At 40.4% G+C, this 25,031-nt stretch overlaps 1 protein-coding gene across 1 annotated transcript in view; it reads left to right on the forward strand.

Moving 5' to 3' along the window:
* scospondin (subcommissural organ spondin) overlaps window positions 1–25,031 on the forward strand; it is a gene marked incomplete at its 3' end in the record, with an annotated part of 132,540 nt that overhangs the window by 31,650 nt on the left and 75,859 nt on the right. Inside the window, exons 26-41 of the mRNA XM_038298218.1 lie at window positions 2,676–2,825; window positions 3,091–3,184; window positions 3,268–3,477; window positions 5,166–5,371; window positions 6,341–6,455; window positions 6,968–7,089; window positions 8,774–9,007; window positions 9,307–9,429; window positions 16,476–16,573; window positions 16,853–17,084; window positions 17,196–17,348; window positions 18,887–19,024; window positions 19,115–19,297; window positions 19,378–19,528; window positions 19,680–19,839; window positions 24,798–24,846. Coding sequence (XP_038154146.1) covers window positions 2,676–2,825; window positions 3,091–3,184; window positions 3,268–3,477; window positions 5,166–5,371; window positions 6,341–6,455; window positions 6,968–7,089; window positions 8,774–9,007; window positions 9,307–9,429; window positions 16,476–16,573; window positions 16,853–17,084; window positions 17,196–17,348; window positions 18,887–19,024; window positions 19,115–19,297; window positions 19,378–19,528; window positions 19,680–19,839; window positions 24,798–24,846 — 2,418 coding nt within the window. The remainder of the gene's footprint in view (window positions 1–2,675; window positions 2,826–3,090; window positions 3,185–3,267; window positions 3,478–5,165; window positions 5,372–6,340; window positions 6,456–6,967; window positions 7,090–8,773; window positions 9,008–9,306; window positions 9,430–16,475; window positions 16,574–16,852; window positions 17,085–17,195; window positions 17,349–18,886; window positions 19,025–19,114; window positions 19,298–19,377; window positions 19,529–19,679; window positions 19,840–24,797; window positions 24,847–25,031) is intronic.

Raw genomic sequence — 25,031 nt, forward strand, 5'->3', positions numbered from 1 at the left:
AGCTGACTAAGACAATGGCAGGGCTAACGAGCAGGGCTAACATAAATCTAGAAACTACAATAAAATAAGAATTAAACCAATAAAACTAGGAAACATGGAGCAAAGTAAAGCACAACATAACCAAAACCATGACAGGCCTTGCGTTAATGGCATTGCGTTTAGATTCCAGAGGTTCTGAGTTCAAGCCCCACTCCCACAGACTGCTACTCTCCCAGCAGCCCACTGCTCCCAAATGCAGAGAGTTCATTCCGTTGCTCTGTACTTGTGACAGTGGAATGACGGTAAATTGATGGAAAAGGTAAAAAAAGAAAATGTTTTTTCCCACCTTTAGTGTGACACACCCCAATCACCCTTATCCTCCCAATTTCGATCAGGCTATATTACAGGAAAATTTAGCTCAAATTTGCACATATGTTTCCCTTATCTGATATTTTTATGTCATTCTAAACAACCCACATTATGTCTTTTGACCTCTAATAATCAGAATATTGCCATCTTCGTATATGGTACTTTTAAAGGTGTCTGAACAGTCATGTCTCACCTTTTTTCAGTAGGATGCAATCAAAAAATCTAGGTTTATTTACCTACAGCAAACCAAGATGATGATGCTGCTTCCTCATGATCATGGCTGCAAACAACGACCCGCTAATGGATGCTAACTTAGACGATTGCAGGAGTTGCAGCCATGGATCAAAGGCTGTTCAAAATCCCTTGCTCTTAAGGAGATGCTTTCTCAAATATATCTACTCAGCTCCCTTGGATATTATGTAAACATCTCGCTCTGCTCCTTCCTTCCCTGAGGACATCTGTGAAACTGGTCCATTCGGGGCCGGTTGATGACCAGCGTATTACTTAACATAGTACTATCAAGGACAATGCACACATGAGCAGTGCTTCATCAACTTTCTTTGCACACATTCAAAGCCCACAGATACATGCATGCTCAGATGTAAACATACACACCCTTCATAAATATTTTAGTGACTGTGATCCTCTTCACATGTTGGAAAGTGGACCTCTCCTTTTGTTTTATATCAGCCGCGTTAGCTTTATTTACTGTAGCAGCAGCTTCTGACATCGTTAATCTTTGTGCATGCAATGCTGCGTTCATGCTCACCGTGGAAAATAGACCACTCTTCCACTTCCTCTCTGTCATAATGATCCGTTTTACGAATCTGACCCACATGCATGGGAAAAGTTTAACAGGCTTATTGAGGCAAGAGTACAGGGGTTGGATCTGGAACTCGGTGAGCTGGTGAACCGGAACTGGAAGTAAGTAGGGAAGTTCAGAGGTCAGTTCAGGGACCCTGCATCTAGGATGTTGATAGGTAGTGCTGGTGAGGGACTCACGTTTGAGGGGGCCTTGTCAGTTCTTGAATCCAGTCTGTGTGGGATAATCCAGAGAATAGTAAACACGTTGGAGGGCGAACAGGTAAACAAAGGTTGGACACAGATGAGTAATGGAGCGGACTGTCACTCGGATTTCCAATGGGAACTTGAACGGATCATCTGGAGGTTTTCCCATGCTCGGTGTGAACTCGGCTTCTCCTTCCAAGGGGAGAAGGTCCAGGTATTCCAGTTAAACAGGAATTCTTCCTGCAGAAGAAACAAAGACAAAAGAACATAAGTCTCAGAGAAACACCTCTTAGGTTAGACTCAGCTAATCTCAGCTTTGCTAGAGTACCCAAAGCTGGCAAACACTCTGGCGTCGAGGTAGTGACAGCCCACTGCTCAAATACTCCTCCAGATAATGATCCAATGAGCCGCAGGTGTGCAGGGAGGCCCAACGAAGACAGGGCACCTCCTGGTGGTGGAGAAAAGGAAACACAAAAACAGACCACACAAACTGGATTCCTAACAGATTTTACATAAATTGGTACTGTGTAGTACCGATGGATTTTAGTCAATACCAAATTCAGTACCCATCCCCAGGAATGTCTGATTTCTCCTTCTGCCCATGAAGGTCTAGCCTCTTGAGACCATCCTGATCTCGCGAGCTTTCAAGGTTTCACTCGCTAATCAGTCTGGAGACTCTCCAATAAAGAACATTTTGAGCCGTTCACCAAACGAACGTCCAATCAGCATTGGCTTTGAGGCGGGTTGAGGTGTGACGCAACGAGAAGCGCGACAGTTCAGTCTAAAGAACATGGCGGCTTTAGCCGATGAAACTAGCGTTAGCGTGGCGAGCAAGTTTTATCGGAATTACAGAGTATTTCTTCACTGAAAGAAGAGCAAAACACTGCTCTGGAGGCTTTTCTCAGAGGAAAATATGTTTTTGCTCTTCTCCCGACTGGTTTCGGCAAGAGTAGCCTGGCTTGTGGTTGTGTTTTCATCGTCGCTCTGTTAGTACATCATATGCTTCGTTGATCTGATTGGTTTATTTGGCCCGTCTATCACCAACATAGGCCAATCAGCTAACCAGTATTTTCGCCCCTTCCCAAAATTACTTCAACGGAAGGTTTCCAGATGGATATGCGGAGCTTTCTTAAATTATTTTTACATTTTTCTCCCTTTCAGTTTAAAAAAATATTAAAGGTGTAAAAAAAAAATCTTAAAATCATCTATATCAACCTAATATTTTAACCTTGCAAACAAGTGTCAGTTTTAGGGGTGTGAGGACCATTTCAAACTATCAATGCATCTCTTTCATAATAACCTGCTTCTTTTCTTTGCAGCTCTTCAGTGTGATAAAGGGTTGGTCTACGATCCTTGCGGGCCGGCTTGCTCTCTGTCATGCCCAAGCGTTCAGCAGAGTCCATACTCTAGATGTGGAGAGCTTTCCTGTGTGGAGGGCTGTTTCTGCCCTGCTGGCACAGTCAGACATGGTAAAACAAATATGCTACACAGCTGCTAATTCATTAGCTATGAATAGTTTAAGTAATGAAAGATGGTACTGATTTTGTCCACTGTGGTTGATGCATTTGTTGATTTTGTTTGTTTACCCCATAAAGCAAATATGAGGCGTTTTTATTTTCAAAATGACCTCACTGTAACATCAAACCCATACACATTTATAAAGAGAATGAAAAGGATCTTTGAATTTAAAGATAAACTTTCAGAGCAGCATGCTTTAATTGTTTTCCTCCACAGGTGACGGCTGTATAGAACCCACCCAGTGCCCCTGTGAATGGGAAGGCTCCATGTTTCCACCTGGAAGTACCATCACCAAACTCTGTCAGAACTGGTCTGTCGATCTAAAAACACTGGAAAATCACATGCGTTTTAATGTTAGAAAATAATGTATTTTTATTAATTTATTTTATCCAGTTCTTGTGAAGAGGGTGTTTGGCACTGTGAGGGAATGCCATGCCCTCCTCCGCCGCCTCCTTGCCTGGAGTCAGAGTTTTCCTGTGCCAGCGGGCGCTGCATTTCCTCCCAGTGGGTGTGTGACAGCGATGACGACTGTGGAGATGGTTCAGATGAGATCTGCCCGTCTACCTGCTCCCCAAACCAGTTCCGATGCATGAGCACCCCAAGGTGATTCCACACTAACTTGTCTTTATCTGTTGGCTCCTCCTGGGTTACCATCGGCATCATGGCTGCTATCTAGTTTGCAGTTGAGTCCACGGGCAGAGCTAGAAGGCGGCCAGGATTAGTTCTTCCTATGTGGAGTTAAATTTTCATCTCCTGAACAAGCAGTTCCCCTCTCTACCAATGGGTGGCAGCACTGATGCTCTCCACTAGAATATCATAACTAATATGACATTTTTAACTGTTAATACTTTAACCAAAGTAAAAATACAATAACTCATTACCATCAATACAGTAACATAATGGAGGAAAATTTCAGAATTAATATCTTTTTAATCTGTTTTAATTATACACTTTTGTATTTAATGGTAGAGAAGAAAAAGTTACATATCTCTGCAGTCATCTAACACAGAGTTTTCCCAGAATGGGTATCTGGAACCTCTGGAGGTTGTGTGACACCAAGCTGGGGGTCACAAGATGGGTTTTTCAATTATTATGATGCAATCCCGATGGAGAGCATCATAATAATTGCTGCTTAAAATCTGCTGCACTTTATGAAATGGAAATGTTCATTTCGCAGCTAAGCTGCTCATTCAATGTCTGAAAGCTGTATAAAACAAAATCTTAAACCCATTTTCATATTTATCATTGTGTATACATATTGACCGAGCTTCTCACCCCATCTCTAAGGGAGAGCCCAGCCACCCTTTGGAGGAAATCCATTTCGGCCGCTTGTATCCGCGATCTCGTTCTTCCGGTCATGACCCAGAGTTCATAACCATAGATGAGAGTAGGAATGTAGATCGACCTGTAAATCGAGAGCTTCGCTTGTTGACTCAGCTGTCTCTCGGTACAGCGCCCGCCTCACGGCAGACGCTGCGCCAATTCGCCTGTCGATCTCCCGCTCCCTTCTTCCCTACACACAATATTAAAACATAAAAAACATTAAAAAAAAAATCCATCTAGTTCCATTTCCATAAATTTTTGAAAAAGCTCCAAGAAGCCGCGGGTTGCCGACCCCTGATGTAAAGTGATGTAGTTATATGCATTTTGGGGGCTCCCCAAGCTGATGAATTGTTATTTTTGTGGTTTAGAGGCTAAAATTCTTAAAACTAAAAACAGGAATTATCTGAGTATAGTTGTATAACAGGTCAATTAAATGCATTTATTTTCATCATGCAAAACTGATTTTAAAGATAGATTAAAATTATATAAAAAAAGATAAATTAATAATAGATTGTATGACTTTTAGCATTATACAAAATGTATTAATCAAAAAAGATTAGAAAAATTATTCTAGTTCTATCCAGTAAAATAGTTTTGGTAACACTTAATATAATAATAATAACTATAATATATGAATGGTAAAGAGGGTATTTATTAACATTTTGTTTATTATTGTTTATAATCTGCATCTAAATCATTCATAAAAGGTAAATAGATCGTATTGCCCTGCAAACACAATTAATACAATTGTTTGGACAACTGAATATAAATCATGCAATTTGAGATTCCTGCTATGTACTAAACATGCTTACAAATGTGTTTTGTGGCTTTTTGAATGTTTGCCTGTATGATTATATCACAATACTTTAAAAGATCTTCATAAATCATAACTTTGTTAAGTCAATCTTTGTGCAGGACTACTGTAAAATCCTTGAATTAAATTAAGAGAGATAACCCCAACCTTGCAGCGGACCGTGTTTGAACCTGGCTCTGCGTTGTGATGGCCACCCAGACTGTGCCGACCAATCAGATGAGGAGTTCTGTGGACCCGCCACCACCATGCCCTTGTGTCCTCCTGGAGAGTTTCAGTGCGCCAATGGGAAGTGTCTACCAGCCAGTCGACTGTGTGATGGACGGCTGGACTGTGGCTTTGCTGATGGATCTGATGAGCAAGGTAAACCTCAACAGAGAAATTGAGGTCCGCTGCTTGTATGAATAAAAAAAATGAAAAGTTTTAAGCTTTTGGCAGTCATCCTGTCCTGTAATGTAGTAATTTTTCATACTATTTTTCTGTTAGCTGATATGTTCTATTACACCGCTCCTTTTTTTTCCTCGTAAGCTACTTATGCTGCTATAGGCTTAGGCTGCTGGAGGACATAGGAACCCCTTTTCCCTCACTTTGCTTCATTCTACTTCTCATTCTGCATTTTTTTTGTTAGTTCAGGTTCGGACTTCATGTTCTTACTGCTTTTTTCTTATCATAGTAGCTCCCTCTAGCCCGGCTCACCACCTCCATATGTAGATAATAGAGTTGGGCCTTTTTTTAAGAGCTTATTTCTGTCTTTTCAAGACACCTATGGGCTCAGCTTGTACTGTGAATAACTGTGTCTGCTCTCTTTCATCCCTTTTAACATGAAAACTGGCTCAAAGCTTGTCAGTTTCTTTAACATAGAAAAATATATTGAGCTAAGTTATCGTCACTATTTTCTGAAATACATGGTAACATATTCAAGCATCAATGTTTCTATTTTTCTTTTGCATGTCTGCTCATGTCTCTTTGAACCATGCTAACACCAAACCTGGTTCTGCTGCAGGTTTCTTCCTCTTAAAATGGAGTATTTCTGCTCCACTGTTACTGCATGCATGCTCAGTCTGAGGGAATTGCTGTGGAGTCAACAACAAAATGCAAACAGAAATCTACTGTCATGCTCATCTAGGGAGGAGGAAATTGTGTGTCAGTGACTGGATGCTATCACCCGTTTTTTGCTGGATAGAAACCTTTTGAGTAATCTGGCTGGATGATTTCACTGAATTGTCTCAAAGAGCCTTGATTGGAAATTTTTTGAATTGCTGCTACATGAATAAATTTAATTTGAAAGAATCTCTATATAATGTAATGTGATCTGTGCTTTTGTTATACCAGACTGTGGTGTGGTATGTGATGAAGGGGAGTTCCTGTGTCCTGGGGGGCGCTGCATCCTTTATATCCACCGCTGTGATGGCCACAATGACTGCGGAGACCTCAGCGATGAAAGGGGGTGTGTTTAATTATTTTTCTTCATTATGCTACGTTTTTTTTCTGTTTCCTGTATTGCAAATATAGTCCTTAATTGAAAATTATTCAGGACGTAAAATTGTATACAACAGACTAAAAAGGGGATAAAAACTAACGGGGGAGAGAGAAAGAGACACAGAAATGAATTCATGAAACAAGAGAAAATAATACAAAACAGCAAAAATAGACAACACAGAAGATATACAGTAACTGCTGGAAGTCTTCCATTCCATGAGACGAGAGGATCAGAAAACAGAGAGTATAATGGAAAAAAAAAATAAAATTAAAGACAACTGTCTGTTGTTTTATGTTAAAAAAATTTAAATAGCAGTTTAAGAGCATCTGTCTACATTACATTTTCCCGACTGACTCTAAACCCTTGTTTTCTGGTAGCTAGCGGGACTTTATCTTGTTTTTTTTCTTTTTAAGATTTAATAACAGTTGTGTTAGCATGTGTTGTAAATAAGCATTTCATCAAATCTCTCTGGTTTATAGGTGTGTGTGCTCACTAGGAGAGTTCCAGTGTCCAGATGATCAGTGTGTCCCTGCAGATAGACTCTGCGATGGACACAGAGACTGTCCTGCAGGAACAGATGAAGCTGTCTGCCCAAGGAAAGGTGAACAACACGAGCCTAACGATACAGTCTGTGATGAGAGACGGTACTCACCTCTGGGCCTATTAGAATCACATAAGAAGAGATTAGCAAAAGGAAATGTATTATGTATGCAATAATGCACATCTGGCTTGTTCATAAAAAACAGTTTTTCACTTTGAGTGTCCAACGTTTTGGGCACTCATGTCTTTATTGCACTGGATAAAGCCAACAATCAACTAAATTTACTGGGAGCTCTTTAAAATAAATAGCAAAAGATTTTTCAAAACCAAACAGATAAAATATTATTAGATTTATTACAAAAGGATTGGGCCTGATATTAAAAGAAAACACCCAGGAACTCATCTACAGAAGGTCTGCACCTTTTAAAATAGGTTGCAAACGTTTTTCTAACCCACAGAGCAGATCTTTAAAGTAGATGCTAAGTGAGATGTGTTTCTCATTTAGCAAGCAGTGTGTACAGAGCTTTTTTTTTTTACTTGTGTTCCTTCATTATTGTTAGGTTTCTGTTTCTGTTATGTTTTTCTTTTGCTCCTTGATTTCTAGTGTTTAGTTTTCTTTTCACCATGTTTCTTTATCCTAGTTATTTAATAATTATTTTGTTGTTGTTTTCTTATTAGTTCCTGTCTTCCAGGTTTTCCATTTGTTGTCCTCTGCTGCCCTCTTGTGTCCTCTTTCTCTTGCTCTGTTCTCTGTTCAGCCCTCACCTGTTTTCAATTTCCTCGTTAGCCCTCTCTCTGTTTCTGTCCCCTTTAAAAGCCCTTCCTCTTCAGTTCCTGTTTGCTGGATCCTAGTCTAACCTTTCGTCATCGTCTGTCTGCCTTCCTCGTCTCTCCCTGGTTCCTAGATTTTGGTTTTCCCCTGATGTCACCTTGGTTCTGGTTCGTTAGTTATTTTGTTGGATTTTTGATTCCTGCCTCAGTGCCTGAAAACCTTATTAAACCACTTAAATTCACCTCTGCCAACTCGTCTCAGCATTCGGGTCCTCCAAACCAACACCGCCTCATGACAATTATTACAGTAGCAGCCATTCAGAATGGCCCTTCCTAGTCAAACACCAGCTGAATGGCAGCCCACTTCCCTGCAACTCCCAGCAAAATCCCTTCCAACTTCCAGCAAATGGAGTGATCCCCTCCTTCTCCTGGGCGTGCATATTGTTTTTACTGTGACTCCACAGTTTCACTAAATTACAGGGAAATATTGTTTCTCTTTTGATCTTAATGTCCACAAATCTTGACAGAAAGAATATTTTAGTACAAAAATGTATCTTTAAAGAGGAATTGTAGGGGATCAGCCAGGGGCCCATCAAGGAAAGTGGGGAAATTTTGAATGGCTACAACTGTATGCAGATCGTATTTTAACGTCTAACTCACACAAATGCATAGATGGAGGATATGAAAATGTAAAAGTTTATGCTGTGTAAAGTGATTTTCCTAATTTGAAACTCAACACCAGCTTTAGTTTTTGTGTCTTCTGAAAGTACGTCTTAAAGTCAAAAAGCAACGAGCAAAGATTGCTGCAGTAATTGTTGCCACAAAGGAGGCATTGGAACAAGGACAGATGATGGAGAGAGATATTCTTTGCACATCTAAACATATTTGACTTGCATCCTCATTAATTATCTATTTCCATTGGTAGAGATGGTGACGGTTTAAGAATTTCACTATTTCACTATGTCTTTGCGCAGTTTGTAGGGCCTATGAGTTCCCATGTACCAGTGGGGCACAGTGTGTGCCTCAGGCGTGGCGTTGTGATGGGGAAACAGACTGCATGGATGCCAGTGACGAGCAGCAGTGCGCTGCTCCCTGTGGACCAGGCCAAGTGCCCTGCCTCAGTGGGGATCAGTGTGTGGATTACTATCAACTCTGTGATGGTACTCCACACTGCAGAGATGCATCTGACGAGAGCATCAACACCTGTGGTGAGTGCTTTATTAAAGGACATAGCTAAAAGCTTAACTCCTCCCAGCCAATAGGGGGCTCTCTCCTGCTCGGCAGCTCTAATTTCAAACTTCAATTGTTCTGTTTGCCAGCCGGTTGTGAGGTTATAGATGTTCTGTGAATTTTGCTTTTATTTGTCATTTTGATGGAAAGGTTGTTTCTATGTCCTTGAGTAATCAAGTAAACTTGGTAACTCTTTAGAGGTGATGCTACAGATTATATTTTGATGTGAATGAAAACATTTTGTTTTAGTAGTAAATAATCATCTTTCATCTTTCAGGCTCTTCTCGGATCCCATCCTGTCCAGGAAGCTTTCCTTGTGACAACCGCACCTGTGTGAACATGTCACAAGTCTGCAACGGCATCCTGGACTGTCCACGCGGAGATGATGAGTTGGTGTGTGGTGAGTTCCCATAAGATAAGGAGGGAGGGATAAGAGTGTAAAATGAGGATAAGATAAGATAAGATAACATTTTTTTTATTTTAAAGTATTTATAGAATTCAAACTCATTACTTTTTCATATTACCACCAAAAAACTTGCTTTAATTTATAGGATTTTTGTACAAACACAAATGCAAGGTAAAGACTAATTATTAAGTTGAAGGAAAGGCTGAAATTGGTAAAAGAAAAAAATTGCTTTTATAATCTAATAAGTCTGCCATTAGCTTGTATTCTGCCCATCAGACTTATAAGTGCATATATATAAAAAGAAGAAAATTGTATTTTTGCTATAACCTCATTTGAAAGTATTGAGGATCATATAGACTTAGAGACTTAGACTTGACTTTATTAATCCCTTGGGATTACTCCCTTCGGGAAATTGTATTTCCAGTAGCAGGAAAAATTGCACATACAAGAAAAAAGAGGATGTTTAGACACAGTATATACAATAGAAAAAATAGAATCAATTAAATAAGGTGTAGGAAGATGTATTGGGGGATGAGGATAGACAAATAAATACAGAGGGCTATAGCAAAAACAATGACTTAAATTAACAGTTATGTAGTGTATTGCACTTGAATGGTTGAGAAAAAAGAGTGTCCAGATTATAAAAAACCACAGCGAGTAACTACAACTCCTTCACTTCTGTTCTCTTAACTCTATTTCCTACTCCCCCCCAGAGAGGAGTTATAGAGCCTGATGGCATGAGGGACAAAGGAGTTCCTGAGTCTGTTGGTCCTACCTTTGGGAAGGAGCAGCCTCCCACTGAACAGGCTCCTCTGGTTGCTGATGACGGTGTGCAGGGGATGACTGACATTGTCAATAATGTCCAGCAGTTTGTCCAGTGTCCTCCTCTCTGCTACCGTCACCAGTGAGTCCAGTTTCATGCCGACCACAGAGCCGGCCCGCCTGATCAGTTTATCCAGCCTGGAGGTGTCCTTCTTAGATGTGCTGCCCCCCAGCACACCACAGTGTAAAAAAGGACGCTGGCAACCACAGACTGGTAGAACATCCACAGCAGTTTGCTGCAGATGTTAAAAGATCGCAGCCTCCTGAGGAAGTACATCCTACTCTGTGTCTTGCCATACAGGTGGCTGGTGTGTGTTGTCCAGTCCAGTTTATTGTCCAGCCACAGCCCGAGGTATTTGTAGGAGTCCACAACCTCCACCTCAGCTCCCCCTAACAGAATTGGTCGTGGTCTTGGTCTGGACCTCCCAAAGTCGATGACCAGCTCCTTCGTCTTAGAGGTGTTGAGCTGTAGGTGGTTGGTGTGGCACCATGCAGTGAAGTCCCTCACGAGACTCCGATACTCCTCCTCTCTGTCATCCCTGATGCACCCAACGATGGCTGTGTCATCGGCGTACTTCTGGATGTAACACAGCTCCGAATCATAACAGAAGTCCGCGGTGTACAGGGTGAAGAGAGCAGGGGCTAGCACTGTGCCATGGGGGGCTCCTGTGCTGCTGACCACAGTGTCAGACGTGATGTCCTTCAGCCTGACATACTGTGGCCTGTCAGTGAGGTAGTCCGAAATCCAGTGCACCAGGTGGGGGTCCACACCCATCTTACTCAGTTTGTCATGGAGCAAGGGGGGCTGGATGGTATTAAAGGCACTGGAGAAGTCCAAAAATAGAATCCTCACAGTGCCACTTCCCTTATCCAGATGGGAGTGGACTCGATGTAACATGTAGAGGATAGCATCCTCCACACCAACACCTGGCTGGTATGCAAACTGCAGGCGGTCCTGGGCGTGTTGCACCTGGGGTCTGAGGAGGCCGAGGAAGAGCCGCTCCAACGTCTTCATCAGGTGTGAAGTGAGTGCCACCGGTCGGAAGTCATTCAGCTCGTTGGGCCTGCTCTTCTTTGGTACCGGCACGATGCAGGATGTCTTCCAGAGGGTGGGCACTCTCCCTAGCTGCAGGCTAAGGTTGAAGATCTGCCCACCTGTTGGGACTGAAATGTGTACCCCTTTTTTAAAAGTTGTTTAAAATCAGTCCAATTCGTTCACAACTTTGGTTAGAGATTCTAAGTAGAGTAGATCTATACTTTTCAACGTTTTCAACGTTTTCCAGGCCAAGCGGCCCCAAACTGATGGCTAGATGGAGCGGGATATATTGTATGAAATTGAGTTATATCAAACTGGTCCTATAGTCACTCTATTACAGATGTAGTAATGTAAGTAAAGTAATCCCTCCCTGGGATTATTAAAGTATTTTTGATTCCTGGTTGATGGGACAGGTGTTGTGAATGAAACGGTGCCCAGCTTGAAAGAGCTCCTGTGTGTCGCTGAATGTGAGCATTGATGACTGAATGACATCTTCTGCCTCCATTTATCTGTTTACTACAGTCTGTGGAATTCATGTTAATGTGGATTTAAAGACATTTCAATTAGTGGAAAAAATTGAAACAACCAAAACTTTCATGACCCCCATACAGTACCTTTGTGGACCACAAGGGGTCGCAGACCCCCTATTAAAGACCTCTGCCTTAAATAACCATTTTTAACAAAATATACCTTGATATATTTATTTATTATACCTTATTATACCTTTATTTATTATACCTATTTCCTCACAACCCTGTCCTCTCTGACCACTTTCTAATAACCTTCAGGATTACTTTAACAGAGTTCTCCTCCCCCAAAAGAAGGTTCAATTTTAGTAGATCTTTATCAGATAGTGCAGTTATAAATTTTAAAGAATCTGCTTCACTTTCTCTCTGCTCTGTGTCACTGAGCAGTGCTACAGAGTGCAAAAGCTTAGCTTATTCCCCTTCACAGGTTGATGATTTTGTTGAGGGGGTTGCTAGTTCTCTGCGTATTGCCTTAGACAACGCAGCTCCTTTGAAAATGAAAACCGTTAAAAATAGAAAGCTTGCTCCTTGGTTTAATGCAGAGCTGCGTACTTTGAAGCAAAATGCTAGGAAACTGGAGAGAAAATATCGCTCCACAGGCCTGCGAGAGTCCTTCCTAGTCTGGAAAAATTGTTTACTGCTGTATAAGAGGACCCTTTGTAAAGCAAGAGCAGCATACTTCTCCTCATTAATAGAGGAGAATAAGAATAATCCTAGATTTCTTTTTAATACAGTTGCCAAACTCACCCAGAGCCATAGCTCTGTTGAACCGTCCATTCCACCTGCTCTTAGCAGCAATGATTTTATGGGATTCTTTATAAATAAGATTGATCTTATTAAAAATAAGATCATAAGCACTCCTCTATCCGCGATTGTACCTGAGGTAGTCATGGAATCTGAACCGGGTTTAGACTGCTTTGATCCAGTTGAACTCTCTGAATTAGCAAAATTATTGTCTTCATCTAAGCCTTCAACTTGTATGTTAGATCCAGTTCCAACCAGGTTATTTAAGGAGGTATTCCCTTTGATCTCCTCCTCCATTTTAGATGTGATTAATCTATCTCTGTTACAGGGATATGTACCTAAAGCTTTTAAGTTTGCTGTAATTAAACCTCTGCTTAAGAAACCGTCTCTTGACCCAGATGACTTGGTCAATTATAGACCTATATCCAATCTTCCTTTCTTATCCAAAATTCTTGAGAAAGTAGTTGCCAAACAAGTTTGCGATCACTTCCACCATAATGAACTTTTTGAAGAGTTTCAGTCTGGCTTTAGAGCTCATCATAGCACTGAAACAGCTCTGGTGAAAGTCACTAATGATATTCTCATGGCCTCAGATAATGGACTTGTATCTGTGCTCGTCCTGTTGGATCTTAGTGCTGCATTTGATACAGTTGACCATAATATTCTTTTAGAAAGACTTGAATATTTTGTTGGAATTAAAGGAACAGCACTAGACTGGTTTAAATCTTATCTATCTGATCGAATTCAGTTTGTTCATGTTAATGATAGATCTTCAACACGCTCAAAGGTTACCTCCTTCTCACATATAAAGCCTTAAATGGCCAAGCTCCATCTGATATCAGAGATCTGATTGTTCCTTATGTTCCTAACAGAGCACTTCGCTCTCAATCTGCAGGTTTACTAGTGGTTCCTAGAATTTCTAAAAGTAGAATGGGAGGCAGATCTTTTAGTTATCAGGCTCCTCTCCTGTGGAACCAACTACCAGTTTTAGTCCGTGAGGCAGACACCCTGTCTACTTTTAAGGCTAGGCTTAAAACTTTCATTTTTGATAAAGCTTATAGTTAGAGTGGCTCAGGTTATCCTGAGCTATCTCTATAGTTATGCTGCTATAGGCTTAGACTTTTGGAGGACATAGGGACCCCCATTTCATCATTCTGCTTCATTCTCTCTCTGTTCTCCTATTCTGCAGAATCTGTTAGTTCAATCTCTAACCTTCTGCTCTCTCTGCTTTTCCTCAGAGTAGCTTTGCCTCGTCTGTTCCTGTTTGGCTGTGACGTCATCCTGGAAAAAAACATCAGCTGTGCTGCTTCTATCAACACCCTTGTTAATAGATGTTGGAGATCGGCCTGTTTTCCAGTGTGGTCCTGTTTCTCTGACCGTGACTGAGTGGATGTGCTCTCTTCGTCCTCTGGCATGGGAGCTGCCTTGGAGCTCGTCTGCCTGGCTGCGTGTTTCCTGGACGGGGCCGCCTTTTACAGCTGCTTTTTGTATCTCTGCTTCTGTCTCCTTGAACCCCAGTCGGCCTCGGCAGATGGCCGCTCACACTGAGCCTGGTTCTGCTGGAGGTTTCTTCCTGTTAAAAGGGAGTTTTTCCTCTCCACTGTCGCTACAAGCATGCTTAGTGTGGGGGATTGTATTTGAGTCAATGAGTCAATGCAATCAACTGGTTTTCCTTAGATAGAAAACTTTGTATCAATTTGACTGTATGATCTGGTTGAACTGTAAAGTGCCTTGAGATGACATGTGTTGTGAATTTGGCGCTATATAAATAAACTGAATTGAATTGAATTGAATATACACAGGGGCACCTCTAGAAATGTTTCATAGGGGTGGCCAGATGGGAGCTCTTAAATTCTTGGGGTGGTCCACAGAAACATAATTTCAGGGTTTTATTCTACTGCTGTCTCAGCAGAGGAATCCTCACTTCTTGCGTTCACTCAATGTCTGTGATGCCTCATCAAGTTAAGGATATTATCATAGCTTTTATAAGAAATCGCATCTCAGATATTTCCTGAATTCCATTCATATATTATGAAATGACACTCAACTTTACTGAAATTTCCATACGTATAAAGTACAATATGCTATCAAAGAAATGAACTAGTAAAACTATAGAAAGGTCCAGTTCAGCGGTCATTAATTTCATTATTTCGCCCACATGGTAATAACCAGAGATGGGAAATAACGAAGTACAAATACTTCGTTACTGTACTCAAGTAGATTTTTCTGATATTTTTACTTTACTTTACTACTTATTTTTATGGCAACTTTTTACTTCTACTCCTTACATTTTTACACAAGAATCTGTACTTTCTACTCCTTAAATTTAAAAAAATTGGCTCGTTACTTTAGTTTTATAATAATTTCAATGGAGTTACCGTTATTATTTTTCACGTCGTCAATACCAAATTCAATCTAATTGGATGGGAATCTACGTTGCATTTGACGCACCACTACAAGATGAATCGACAGATTCGGCGGTATTCATTGGCGGCAAATCATTGCAGCTTGGTGGCGGTGGCGTTAGCATAGTAGCATGGATGACGAGATGATTGAAAATGAACACAACGGAGATCTAGTCCTATTGGCAGACATCCATTTAAAATGTAGGCAACGGCATGAAAAAAGTGGTTTCTACTTTTACTTTTATACTTTAAGGAAATTTACAAGCCTGTACTTTGTTACTTTTACTTGAGTAAAGAAGTTTAATCAGTACTTCCACTTTTACCAGAGTATTTTTTACCACAAGTATCTGTACTTTTACTCAAGTACGGAAAGTGAGTAGTTTTGCCATCTCTGGTAATAACTTCACCTGCCGGTCCAGGAACAGGTGGAACACCTGCTTTCACTGAGTTCTGCCATGCTTCTGTCATCAAAGGTGCTGACTGTCCCTGGTCCCTGGTGGCGCCCTTGGATATACACCAAAAAAATGGGCTTAAGAGCCAACCTGACTTTCATTCTTTTTTTCATAATTTTCAACACCTATCCAGGAGTCTTTGAGATTTCTGTTGGCTCACACTAGGGCAATCTGTAGTTGGACTGGTGATGTATTTAAACAACATGAAGGCCCATTCTTTTATGCACATTCAAAGTCAGATATAAATCAAACACCCAACCATTCTTCTCGTGGGTCATTGAGTCTGTTGTCTTGTAGGTTTTATGTTTGGCCATTTCAATTATGCTACTGTGGGACTGCCTGCTCAGCCTTTGCAGAATGAGTTCTGGAACAAAACTGTAGATGCTTGGAATCTGAAATCCTGTTTCTTACGCTTTGTGCAGTGATGGCTTTTCTCTTTTAACAAAGATGGCTTCCTTCACCCCTCTTTCAAACCTTCTATCCTCTCTGTTCTAGATCTGAAAGTTTTGGTCTTCAAAGGTGTTTACTGTCATCTGGAGGTAGATGTGTTCATCTGAATCTTGCTTGGGGCTGGTGTCCGGGCATTGCTGCTTAGCTTTTATTGGGTTTAATAAAGACCCCTGCTTTCAGAGCTGAACATCATTGCTGGTGGGACAAAGCAGAAAGCCTGAAACCTCTTGTTTTGCCTTGATTATTATTTTTTTTTCTTTGTTTCTTTTATTTCCTTTCACTGAGCAAAGACTATAAATAGTCCTCAATTTCTGCAGAAAGTAGCAGAACAAACACAGTCTTTCCATGTTTTAAACTCCTTCCTCAATAACAATAAGCTATATACAGGTAAAACAAGTAAGGCTGTACCGTTTGTCATCTTTCAACTATAAAAATTCAAAGATTGCGATAAAACATGGCTATAGGAACTTTTATTACTGGCCCAATCAATATTAAACATTGGCAGACTATGTATTTATGAAAGTAACACTTGATTTTTGCTAATAAATAGCCCAATTAGTTACAAATTGTCCCTTTAACGCAATGAACATGTTTCCATTTCTAGATAAAACCATTTCACCAGCGCCCCCTGGCAGAGGAAACATCTCTACGCCCTGCCCTGAGTTCACCTGTAAGGATGGATCCTGTTTGCCATTTGACAAGGTGGGTATCTAACAGGTCTGTTGTTCACCACAAGCAGAAAAAAACGTCACTTATTGCTTCATATTAGATGATCTGAAAATGAAAAATCACGTCAGATTATATATTTATTGGGCGTTTAAGACAAACGTCTGTCCTAAAATACACACATTTATCAGTATTTTTATTTTTTTTTTACATAAGAATCTTTTTTTTTTTTTTACAGTTTTCACTTTCAGAATAACTAAAAACAAACCCGAAAGCATCTTAACAATGTTTTTCTCCGGTCATCGACTCTCTCAGGTGTGTAATGGCATTGCAGACTGTCCTGACTCCTCCATAACAGCATCTGGAGGACCAACAGATGAGCACGGCTGTAGGACCTGGAGCGCTTGGGGCCCCTGGAGCCCCTGCAGCACCTCCTGTGGAACAGGAACCATGAGTCGGCAGAGATCCTGCCCTCCAGGTGACCCGCTTCACCACTGCCTGGGACAACATAACCAGAAGCAGCAGTGCTTCAACATCACCTGCCCTGGTAAATAGATTAGAAGTCATATTTAGCTGTTTGCTCATCAGCTAGCTTGAGACATACATACAATACACAGAAAGGTTGTAAATATTACATCCTGATTGTTCTCTTCCTTAGTGGATGGGGAGTGGTTGCCATGGTCAGGCTGGTCCAACTGTTCTGGTGGCTGTGGGGGGGTGCAAGTGCGACATAGAGACTGCATTCCTCCTCGCTACGGAGGTCGACACTGTTCCCAGCTCCCTGGACCGTCCAACCTCTCCATGGAGATTAGTAAGGACTGAGCTCTAAACATTCACATCGAGTTGTTAGTTTTCTGCAGGGTTTAGGTCAAAGACCACATATGTTAACTGTTTAAATGCAGTTTGTAGGAATTAAATGATTTCAAATAGCCCTGTATGCTGATGAGCTACACATTTATATATGTTTATTTCATAGCATGGAATATTGAAAGGTAATGGCTACAAATTGAACACACACTTCACAAATCACACACACTTTTCAAATGTTCTAATTGTTTATATCAGCATTGGGAAACCTTTGTCAACTGGTGGGTAGAGTACCCAAAATGTTTACTAAAGTAAGAGCAGCACTACTCTATTAAGCTTTTACTTTAAGCAAAAGAAGAAAGTTTTTATGCAAGAAATTACCCATGAAGGATGAAAAGAAAGTTCTTGGTAAAATGGCTTTTAGAGTACTGAGTAACTCTTGGTTCGTAGCATCATTTTTTCTACATAAACATATTAAAACTTATCAAAAGAGTATCTTATGTACATATTTTTAAAAAGGATAAACTACTTCCAGCTACAATTTCCAAAGTTTACTGTATTCTCACCTGAACGTCAAATAGCTAAAGTTTTTCATGGTGAGACGAGTAAACAGGAAATGTATTCAAGCAAGAGTAGTGATAATTTGACAAGAATAATACTGAGGTAATAGTAATAAGTACAGCTAAGTACACTACTACAAAACTGGTTTTTTTTATTTAAGTAAATAACTCCATTAAAGTAAAAGTATCCAATAACAGTCAACATGAGCGCAGAGACACAGCTCAACACGTAAGAGAATATACAGGAGCATAAAAAGAAAGAGAAGGAGCAATGGCTTATGATTGTGACATATTGGGGGCCTCATGGTATAAAGTACAAAATACGCATACAAATTAGTTCATGTACTTGTACCTTAAATAAATCTACTCGTATTAGTATTTTTTATTTTTTTTATAAGTGTGCACTGTTTCCAGAACGTAATCCCGGGCATACACTGTACTATATTTTCAATCTTGGTACTCAGCTACAGCTCAAACTGTACGATGACACTGCAGGGTTTAAATGTTCCAAACTCATGATGCATGTTCTTATACTGTACGGCCCAACGATCTGATGTGATCTACACTCACACTGCATGTCCAAAAACCACAGGTCGGACTCAGCGCAGAGAGATGCCGCTTGTTGGACTTGGAAGAAGAAGAACTCCCTTATTTCCACAAGGCCTGATCGAATAATTGTTTGTACGAGTGGATAATAGGCCCAAAAAGGGCAAAAAATCGTACAATGTTTGCCCGGCCTAAGTGGCAACCTCCATGTGGTTCAGTTTATTCTCATTATTAGTTTGTATGAAATCGTACGAAAAGTTATGCCCAGTAATTTCGTACGTTTTTGACGTTTTTTTCGTTTTTCAAAAAAATTGTAGTTATGACCTTTAAGCATCTTTAATATTTCATATTCAGTTGTAATAATTTGGTCTAAAGTAAAAACAAAACGGCTATTAGATAATAGTATTAATGTTCTACCTTACTTTGTGTTCATCAGAGCCCTGTCCTGATGATGGTTGTGCTAACGCCAGCTGTTCCCCCGGCCTCCTGAGACACAGCTGTGTTCCATGTCCTTTCTCCTGTGCTCACATCAGCAGCGGGGTCACCTGTGACCCTGGGACACCCTGCGTTTCTGGTCCGTTTAAAAATAATGCAGCCTTCAGGTCATCTGGAGCTTTAGATCCCCATGAATCGTTAGATTCCTGTGACTCCTCTCTGCCTGTAGGTTGCTGGTGTCCTGAAGGCCGGGTGATGAGCCATACGCAGCAGTGCGTCTCACCTGAAGAGTGTGTGTGTGAGGTGGCCGGTGTTCGATACGGGCCCGGCCAGCAAATAAAAAAGGACTGTGACCTTTGCGTTTGTGAGAGGGGAAAGCCTCAGCGGTGTCAACCCAACCCCGACTGCTCAGGTGGGATACAGGCTCTGTGATGCATCAATAAGATCATTTATTCTGCTCCACATGAACCGTTCACCTTTGACCTCCTTCAGTGCACTGTGGCTGGTCATCGTGGTCGGAGTGGGGGGAGTGTTTGGGACCCTGCGGAGTCCAGAGCGTCCAGTGGTCGTTCCGAAGCCCGAATAATCCCACTAAGCATGGAGATGGAAGGGTGTGCAGAGGGATTTACAGAAAAGCCCGTCGGTAAGAACGAATAACTTTATTTTTAAATAGAATTTTCAGATAAAAATCATTGCATAAAAGGACTAGTCAGTGTCTGCACTGAGTTTTTGTCATCCATCTGGGCTTTAATCCCTATCTGTGTGTGTGTGTGTGTGTGTGTGTCTGTTTTCAGGTGTCAGACAGACCCCTGCGATCAGTGTCGTTATCAGAGTCGGTCGCGTGCCGTTGGAGAAAGATGGAGGGCAGAGCCCTGCCAGCTATGCCACTGTCTTCCCAACCTCACAGTGCAGTGTGCCCCCTACTGTCCATATGCCGTCAGTGGATGCCCTACTGTAAGAAGGCATCATTTAATCCTAAACTAAACAGTTCAACATTATTATATATAGTTTTTTCTTCATGCACAAATTCAATTAATTTTCAATTTCCATACATTTTTAATAACCTGTTAGTGATCCTGGGTCACTGACACTTTGTCCGTGACTCATAAAGACCAGAATGTTTCTTTCTACTGTCGTGGTCTTTGTTTCTGTTATGATGCCTGTGTCATGATGGGATTAGGTTCCTAACCCATATGCAGAACACACACGGAGTCAGATGAAAAGTTTGACTGTTTATTAAAACAAAGACAATATTAATGTACAGATGCTGGGAAACAGATCCGGGACTGGTCACAGGTTTCTCTGTAGAGAGGGACAGTTTGGTTAGCCAGGATGCGGTTGATCTTGTCAGAGGAATTGAGCAGGTCTGTACCTGTGACGTGATTCAGGCTTAGCAGCTGAGGGAGGGAACCAGGAGGGTCCAGAGGCTAGTAGTTGGCAGAGGGCTAAGCAACGGCAGGGCTCGACTTCAGACTTATCAGTGTTCATGTCAGGGGCGTCTCTAGGTTTAAGAGACAAGGGTGGCTGAGCCCCTAGAAGATATTGCACGCACTGTGCGCGCGCCGAATTTTTTCAGTGCACCTGCTAAGGCGTTGTCTAAGACAAGGGTGTAACTTTGTGTTGAAAGTTGGTGGGGACGGCTCATAAGGAAAGGGAGCTACCTGCGCGACGCCTTTTTTTTTTGTTGGAAAGGATAAAGCCAAAAAAATGCGAATAACATTTATCAATTTAATGCTTACAGTTGAAAACATAACTGTTACAATATTCACGTATATATTTTGTGCAAAAAATATCACATAAATCTAAACAGACAGTACAAATCAAAGAAATCAAATAAATATATCAATTTTGTAGAACATTTATTGACAGTCAATTTTGGGTCACTTTTTAAAATGTATTTACTTTTAAACCAGGACTCGGACAAGATCTTATGGGACCTTAAGCAGAATATGATTAAGCAACTCCGTCTTTCTGTCAAGAACATCCACCAGCAGGGTATCCAGGGGGGGATTTACCATCAGGCAATACTAGGCAGTTGCCTAGGGCCCCAAGTTCCTGGGGGCCCCATAAAACTCTGTTTCCATGTATGGTTAATACAACTAATCCTTATTTGTGCACATTAATTATGTTTTTGATAAAAATCCTTTGGCTAAATTGCCGTCAGAACGCTGATAAATAGAGAGGAAAAAGGGACAAGAAGAGAGGGACAAAACCTAGAACAAATAATGGATGTCTATTCTATTAACATTTCTCTATCTGTAGAATGGGTCTGTTTTATGGGTTTACTTCTCAGGGGGCCCCCTGCCTGTCTTGGCCTAGGGCCCCAAATTTCCTAAATCAGCCCCTGAGGGTATCAATACTGATTTGATAGAATCTGGGAGAGCGGACTATGTTCAACCATCCATTTTCTTTAACCTTATCCCTCAGTGGGATCAGGAGGTGCTGGTGCATATCTCTAGCCACGTTCTGGGTGAGAGGTGGGATCACCCTGGACAGGTCACCAGTCTGTCGCAGTATGTTCAACCAGCTTAAAAGTAATGGGTAATCAGATTTATTATTTGCACTTTTACAAAGTGAACTTTCTAACTCCCTTAAATCTGAAATTCCAATGCCAAAATTGTTTAAATCTTTTATCTTTGGACCCCCTGCAGAGTGACGTCACACCTGCAAGATCCTATCCTTACCTTGCTAGATTGCAAAAAGCAGCTTGCTCATGAGTTGTCAACATAACACGCTAAATTTTAAATGTACGTGTACATGTAAAAGAAAAAGGGGCGCAGTGCTTGCAACTGAATGGCAACACTATCAAAGTCAGGAAAAAGTTTTAAGTAAAGCCGGGATTAAAACAGTAGCTCCAAGAAGCTTCAAATAAAAGGTGTTCTTTATGTTCAACCTAAACACCAACTCCGATAGACCATCAGTAGAGCAGGTGTTTAAATTAATCAATCACTGCTGCGAAAGCTTATAGCAGTGAAAGCTAATATACCACAGCCATCACTTAATAAACGCAAAATAAACAACCCTCTAAAAACGGAAAACTGTCATGGACTGAAAGTCCTGTTTTTTATGTGGGAAATTATTTGCGTGTGTTTTAGTATAATTCTGATATATTGGCGCTGTTGTCTGTTTCTATGGCAACGATACTGAATGTAGTGTAGCTTAGAGACCTGCATGGGTCGAGTTTTACCAACCCGCACCCGCCCGAACCCGTTAGGATGACTACCGAACCCGACCCGTCACCCGCGGATATCTTCAATTCAAATGTTATGGGGAGAGGTTGGAGGGGGGTGATGGGGAGAAAGCGAGAGGCAACAGATTCTTTTTTCTGAGTTTTTGTCGGGGTTTGTGGACGGTGAGCAGCGGGGAGAACTTTTTTTATTTTCTTTCTGAGGAGCGGCATGAATGGGGTTTTAATCAGATATACACAGCACCGAAAGCAAAATACGTGTACAAAATATTGGTGGGGACATGTCCACACCAGTCCTTAAGGAAGTTACGCCTATGATTGTTCAGATTAACTTGTCTTCTTTATGGCTTTTATTCGGTGCTTTACTGCATTTGTTTTGGGAAAATATGAGGAAAAAATAAATACAGAAAAAAAAATATTTTTTTTTAAATCGCAAAATAATTATAGGGTGGCTAATGCCAAAGAAAGGGTGACTGAAGCCACCCTTAAATAGGTCTAACGACGCTTATGGTTCAGGTCCAGGGTTTCCTCCGATTCTCTTCTTGAGAGCGGGCAGGCAGGTTCAGACAGTTAGATTCTTCAGATGAGCTCCTGAGAGCTGGCAGGCAGGTTTCAGCTGAGAACTCTTCCAGAGTTCCAGGGTTCAGTCAGGTTTCTTCCTAAGAAGCAGAGAAGACAAAAACTGATTAGATTCAAGTTCAGGTTTTCAGGGGGGTCAGAGACTCAGACAGGCTGGTTGGCTCAGGCTTGCTAACCATAACTGGCTTAACACTCTGGCGCTGGAGTGTAGTCCTGCCACTGCTTATATCCTGGTCTCCTGATGAGCAGATGAGAAACAGCTGGTGAAGTCAGTTCCAACTTCAGGAGACCCAGAACGCCCTCTGGAGGAGAAAGGCAGACAGAACCCAGAAGCCAACAGAAAAACAAATCCCCAGGAAGGGATCCTTGTCGCCCTCTGGTGGGCAAGCCTCCGGATCCCAACAGCCTGTGGTGCTGTGAAAAAGGCATTTGAAATTATTTAAAAATAAATTTTAAAAAATTAATAAAATACTCTATATTTATAAGAATATACAGAGTCAAGAAATTTTATGGGGTCATCAGTCTGATGCATTGTTATTTTGGGGGTAAAGGGCTGAAATGCTTTGAAACCCCTGATCTAGCATTTAGTTATCTGAGAAATGCGATCGCCACTGTTGACCTCAATCGATAAAGGAGTTAGTTTCGCTTGTAAAAAAGAACAGAAAAAAAATCCCAGTTATCATCATCTTTCCTACAGTTTGAGAATTTACTTGTGGTGGTGGGTGGTTCCAGCTGACAGCAGCTGGGCAAAACAACAGGATATGGACCCCCACCTTATCCTGAAATTCACTAATTTAATCAGAACCGTTTTATTTAATTATTTATATGACATTGGAATTGGTCTGGATGGACTAATCAATGTTGTAATTAAATTGGGGAATGCAATAAACATTAAATTCAAATAACTAATGGAATCATACTATTAAAATAACAGCTTTTTTCTTCCTGTGCTAAAGAAAAGAAACAGAATCAGCTGCAGATCATCAATTCATTCTTAATGACTTCTTCAAATGAGCATTGAGTAAAAATAGACATTTAATAATTACTCATTTAATTAATTCATTGTTGCAAGCAAAGAACATGATTTGTAAATCCACATTAGAAAAAAAAAAATTATCCAGAAAGGAAATTTGAATAATCAAAAAAACTTTTACTTGTTTTTAAAATTTCAATTTGAAAACATATTTTTTTTTTCTAAAACTCTTCAGAAAAATTCAAAATTTCACGTTTCATTAAAAAATATTTTGCATAATTAATTTTTTTTCTTATTTGGATTTTTCACTTATAATTTTATGAAATTATTTTTTTTTTTTGCCTTTAAACCCGTTACAAACACTTGCTGTTGTTGACCAACAAAAATGTTGTTGCTAACATCCAGGAGACCAACAAATATGCATCGTCGCTCCTTAAACCAAAGGAAACCACAGATATGAAGGGAATAAGATCGGAATGGCAATTTGATAGAAAATGCTAATTATAGATATAAAATTAAAAAATTCCAACAAAAAATCGACAAAACAAAGCAAAAGATCTGTTAAAATACTTGAAAATAAAATAGGTAAAAATAAAATGCGAAAATATAAAATCTGCCCCCATTGAGATACTTCTGGAAAATGAATTAAACCCGACTGAACTGATCTGACCTTTCCTGACCTGAGTAGAAGTTTGGCATCTGCTGACAAACCATCATAGATTAGACAACAGCAGAACGATCCAAGGTACTCTAGAAGGTTCCCGTCTGGAGGGTTTTAAAAAGTAAAATGAAGGTTTTATAACATTAACCAAAGAGCTCTGATGTAAATATTTATTCCCAGTTATCACAAGCAAAAAACAATAGTAATTACCTTAAAATGTGCCGCTACTGGTTATTGGTTTTATGGACACGAATGTTTCCTCATAAGGCCAGTTTATTTTAGAAAGTTGTTAAGTTTCTGTTTCAGTGATAAATTAGATCAGAATGAGATGATTCTTAAGATAAAATGTGTCTTTTACACTCCAGTTATCTTTAATATTCTAATTTTTTTTTATCACAAGAGAACATTAAAAAAGCAAAGAAACAAAGAAATCTGTAAGGGCCAAATACTTTTTAATGGCCTTATATAAAGAGCAGCTGTCTACATGAGTTTTGTCTTTTCTGTGTTTTTAGGGCCAAAGCCTCGTCCCTGGAGAGGGAAGCAGGTGCTGTTATTGTCAAGGTAATATGATGACATTTTTTGTTTTCTTTTACTTAGCTTTTCTATTAAATGTAGATAAAGCATAATTTTCTGCATAGTTTTCTGTCTCTTTTGATTTAAGCTCCGTTTATTTTATGTCCAGCAACTGAAAAAGCTCTAAATCCATCAATGTTTCATTTGGTTTTCACATTTCTACTGCTATGACT

The sequence above is a fragment of the Cyprinodon tularosa genome, unplaced genomic scaffold (assembly GCF_016077235.1).
Source record: "Cyprinodon tularosa strain WSP-4 unplaced genomic scaffold, ASM1607723v1 ctg402, whole genome shotgun sequence".
Lineage (NCBI taxonomy): Eukaryota > Metazoa > Chordata > Actinopteri > Cyprinodontiformes > Cyprinodontidae > Cyprinodon > Cyprinodon tularosa.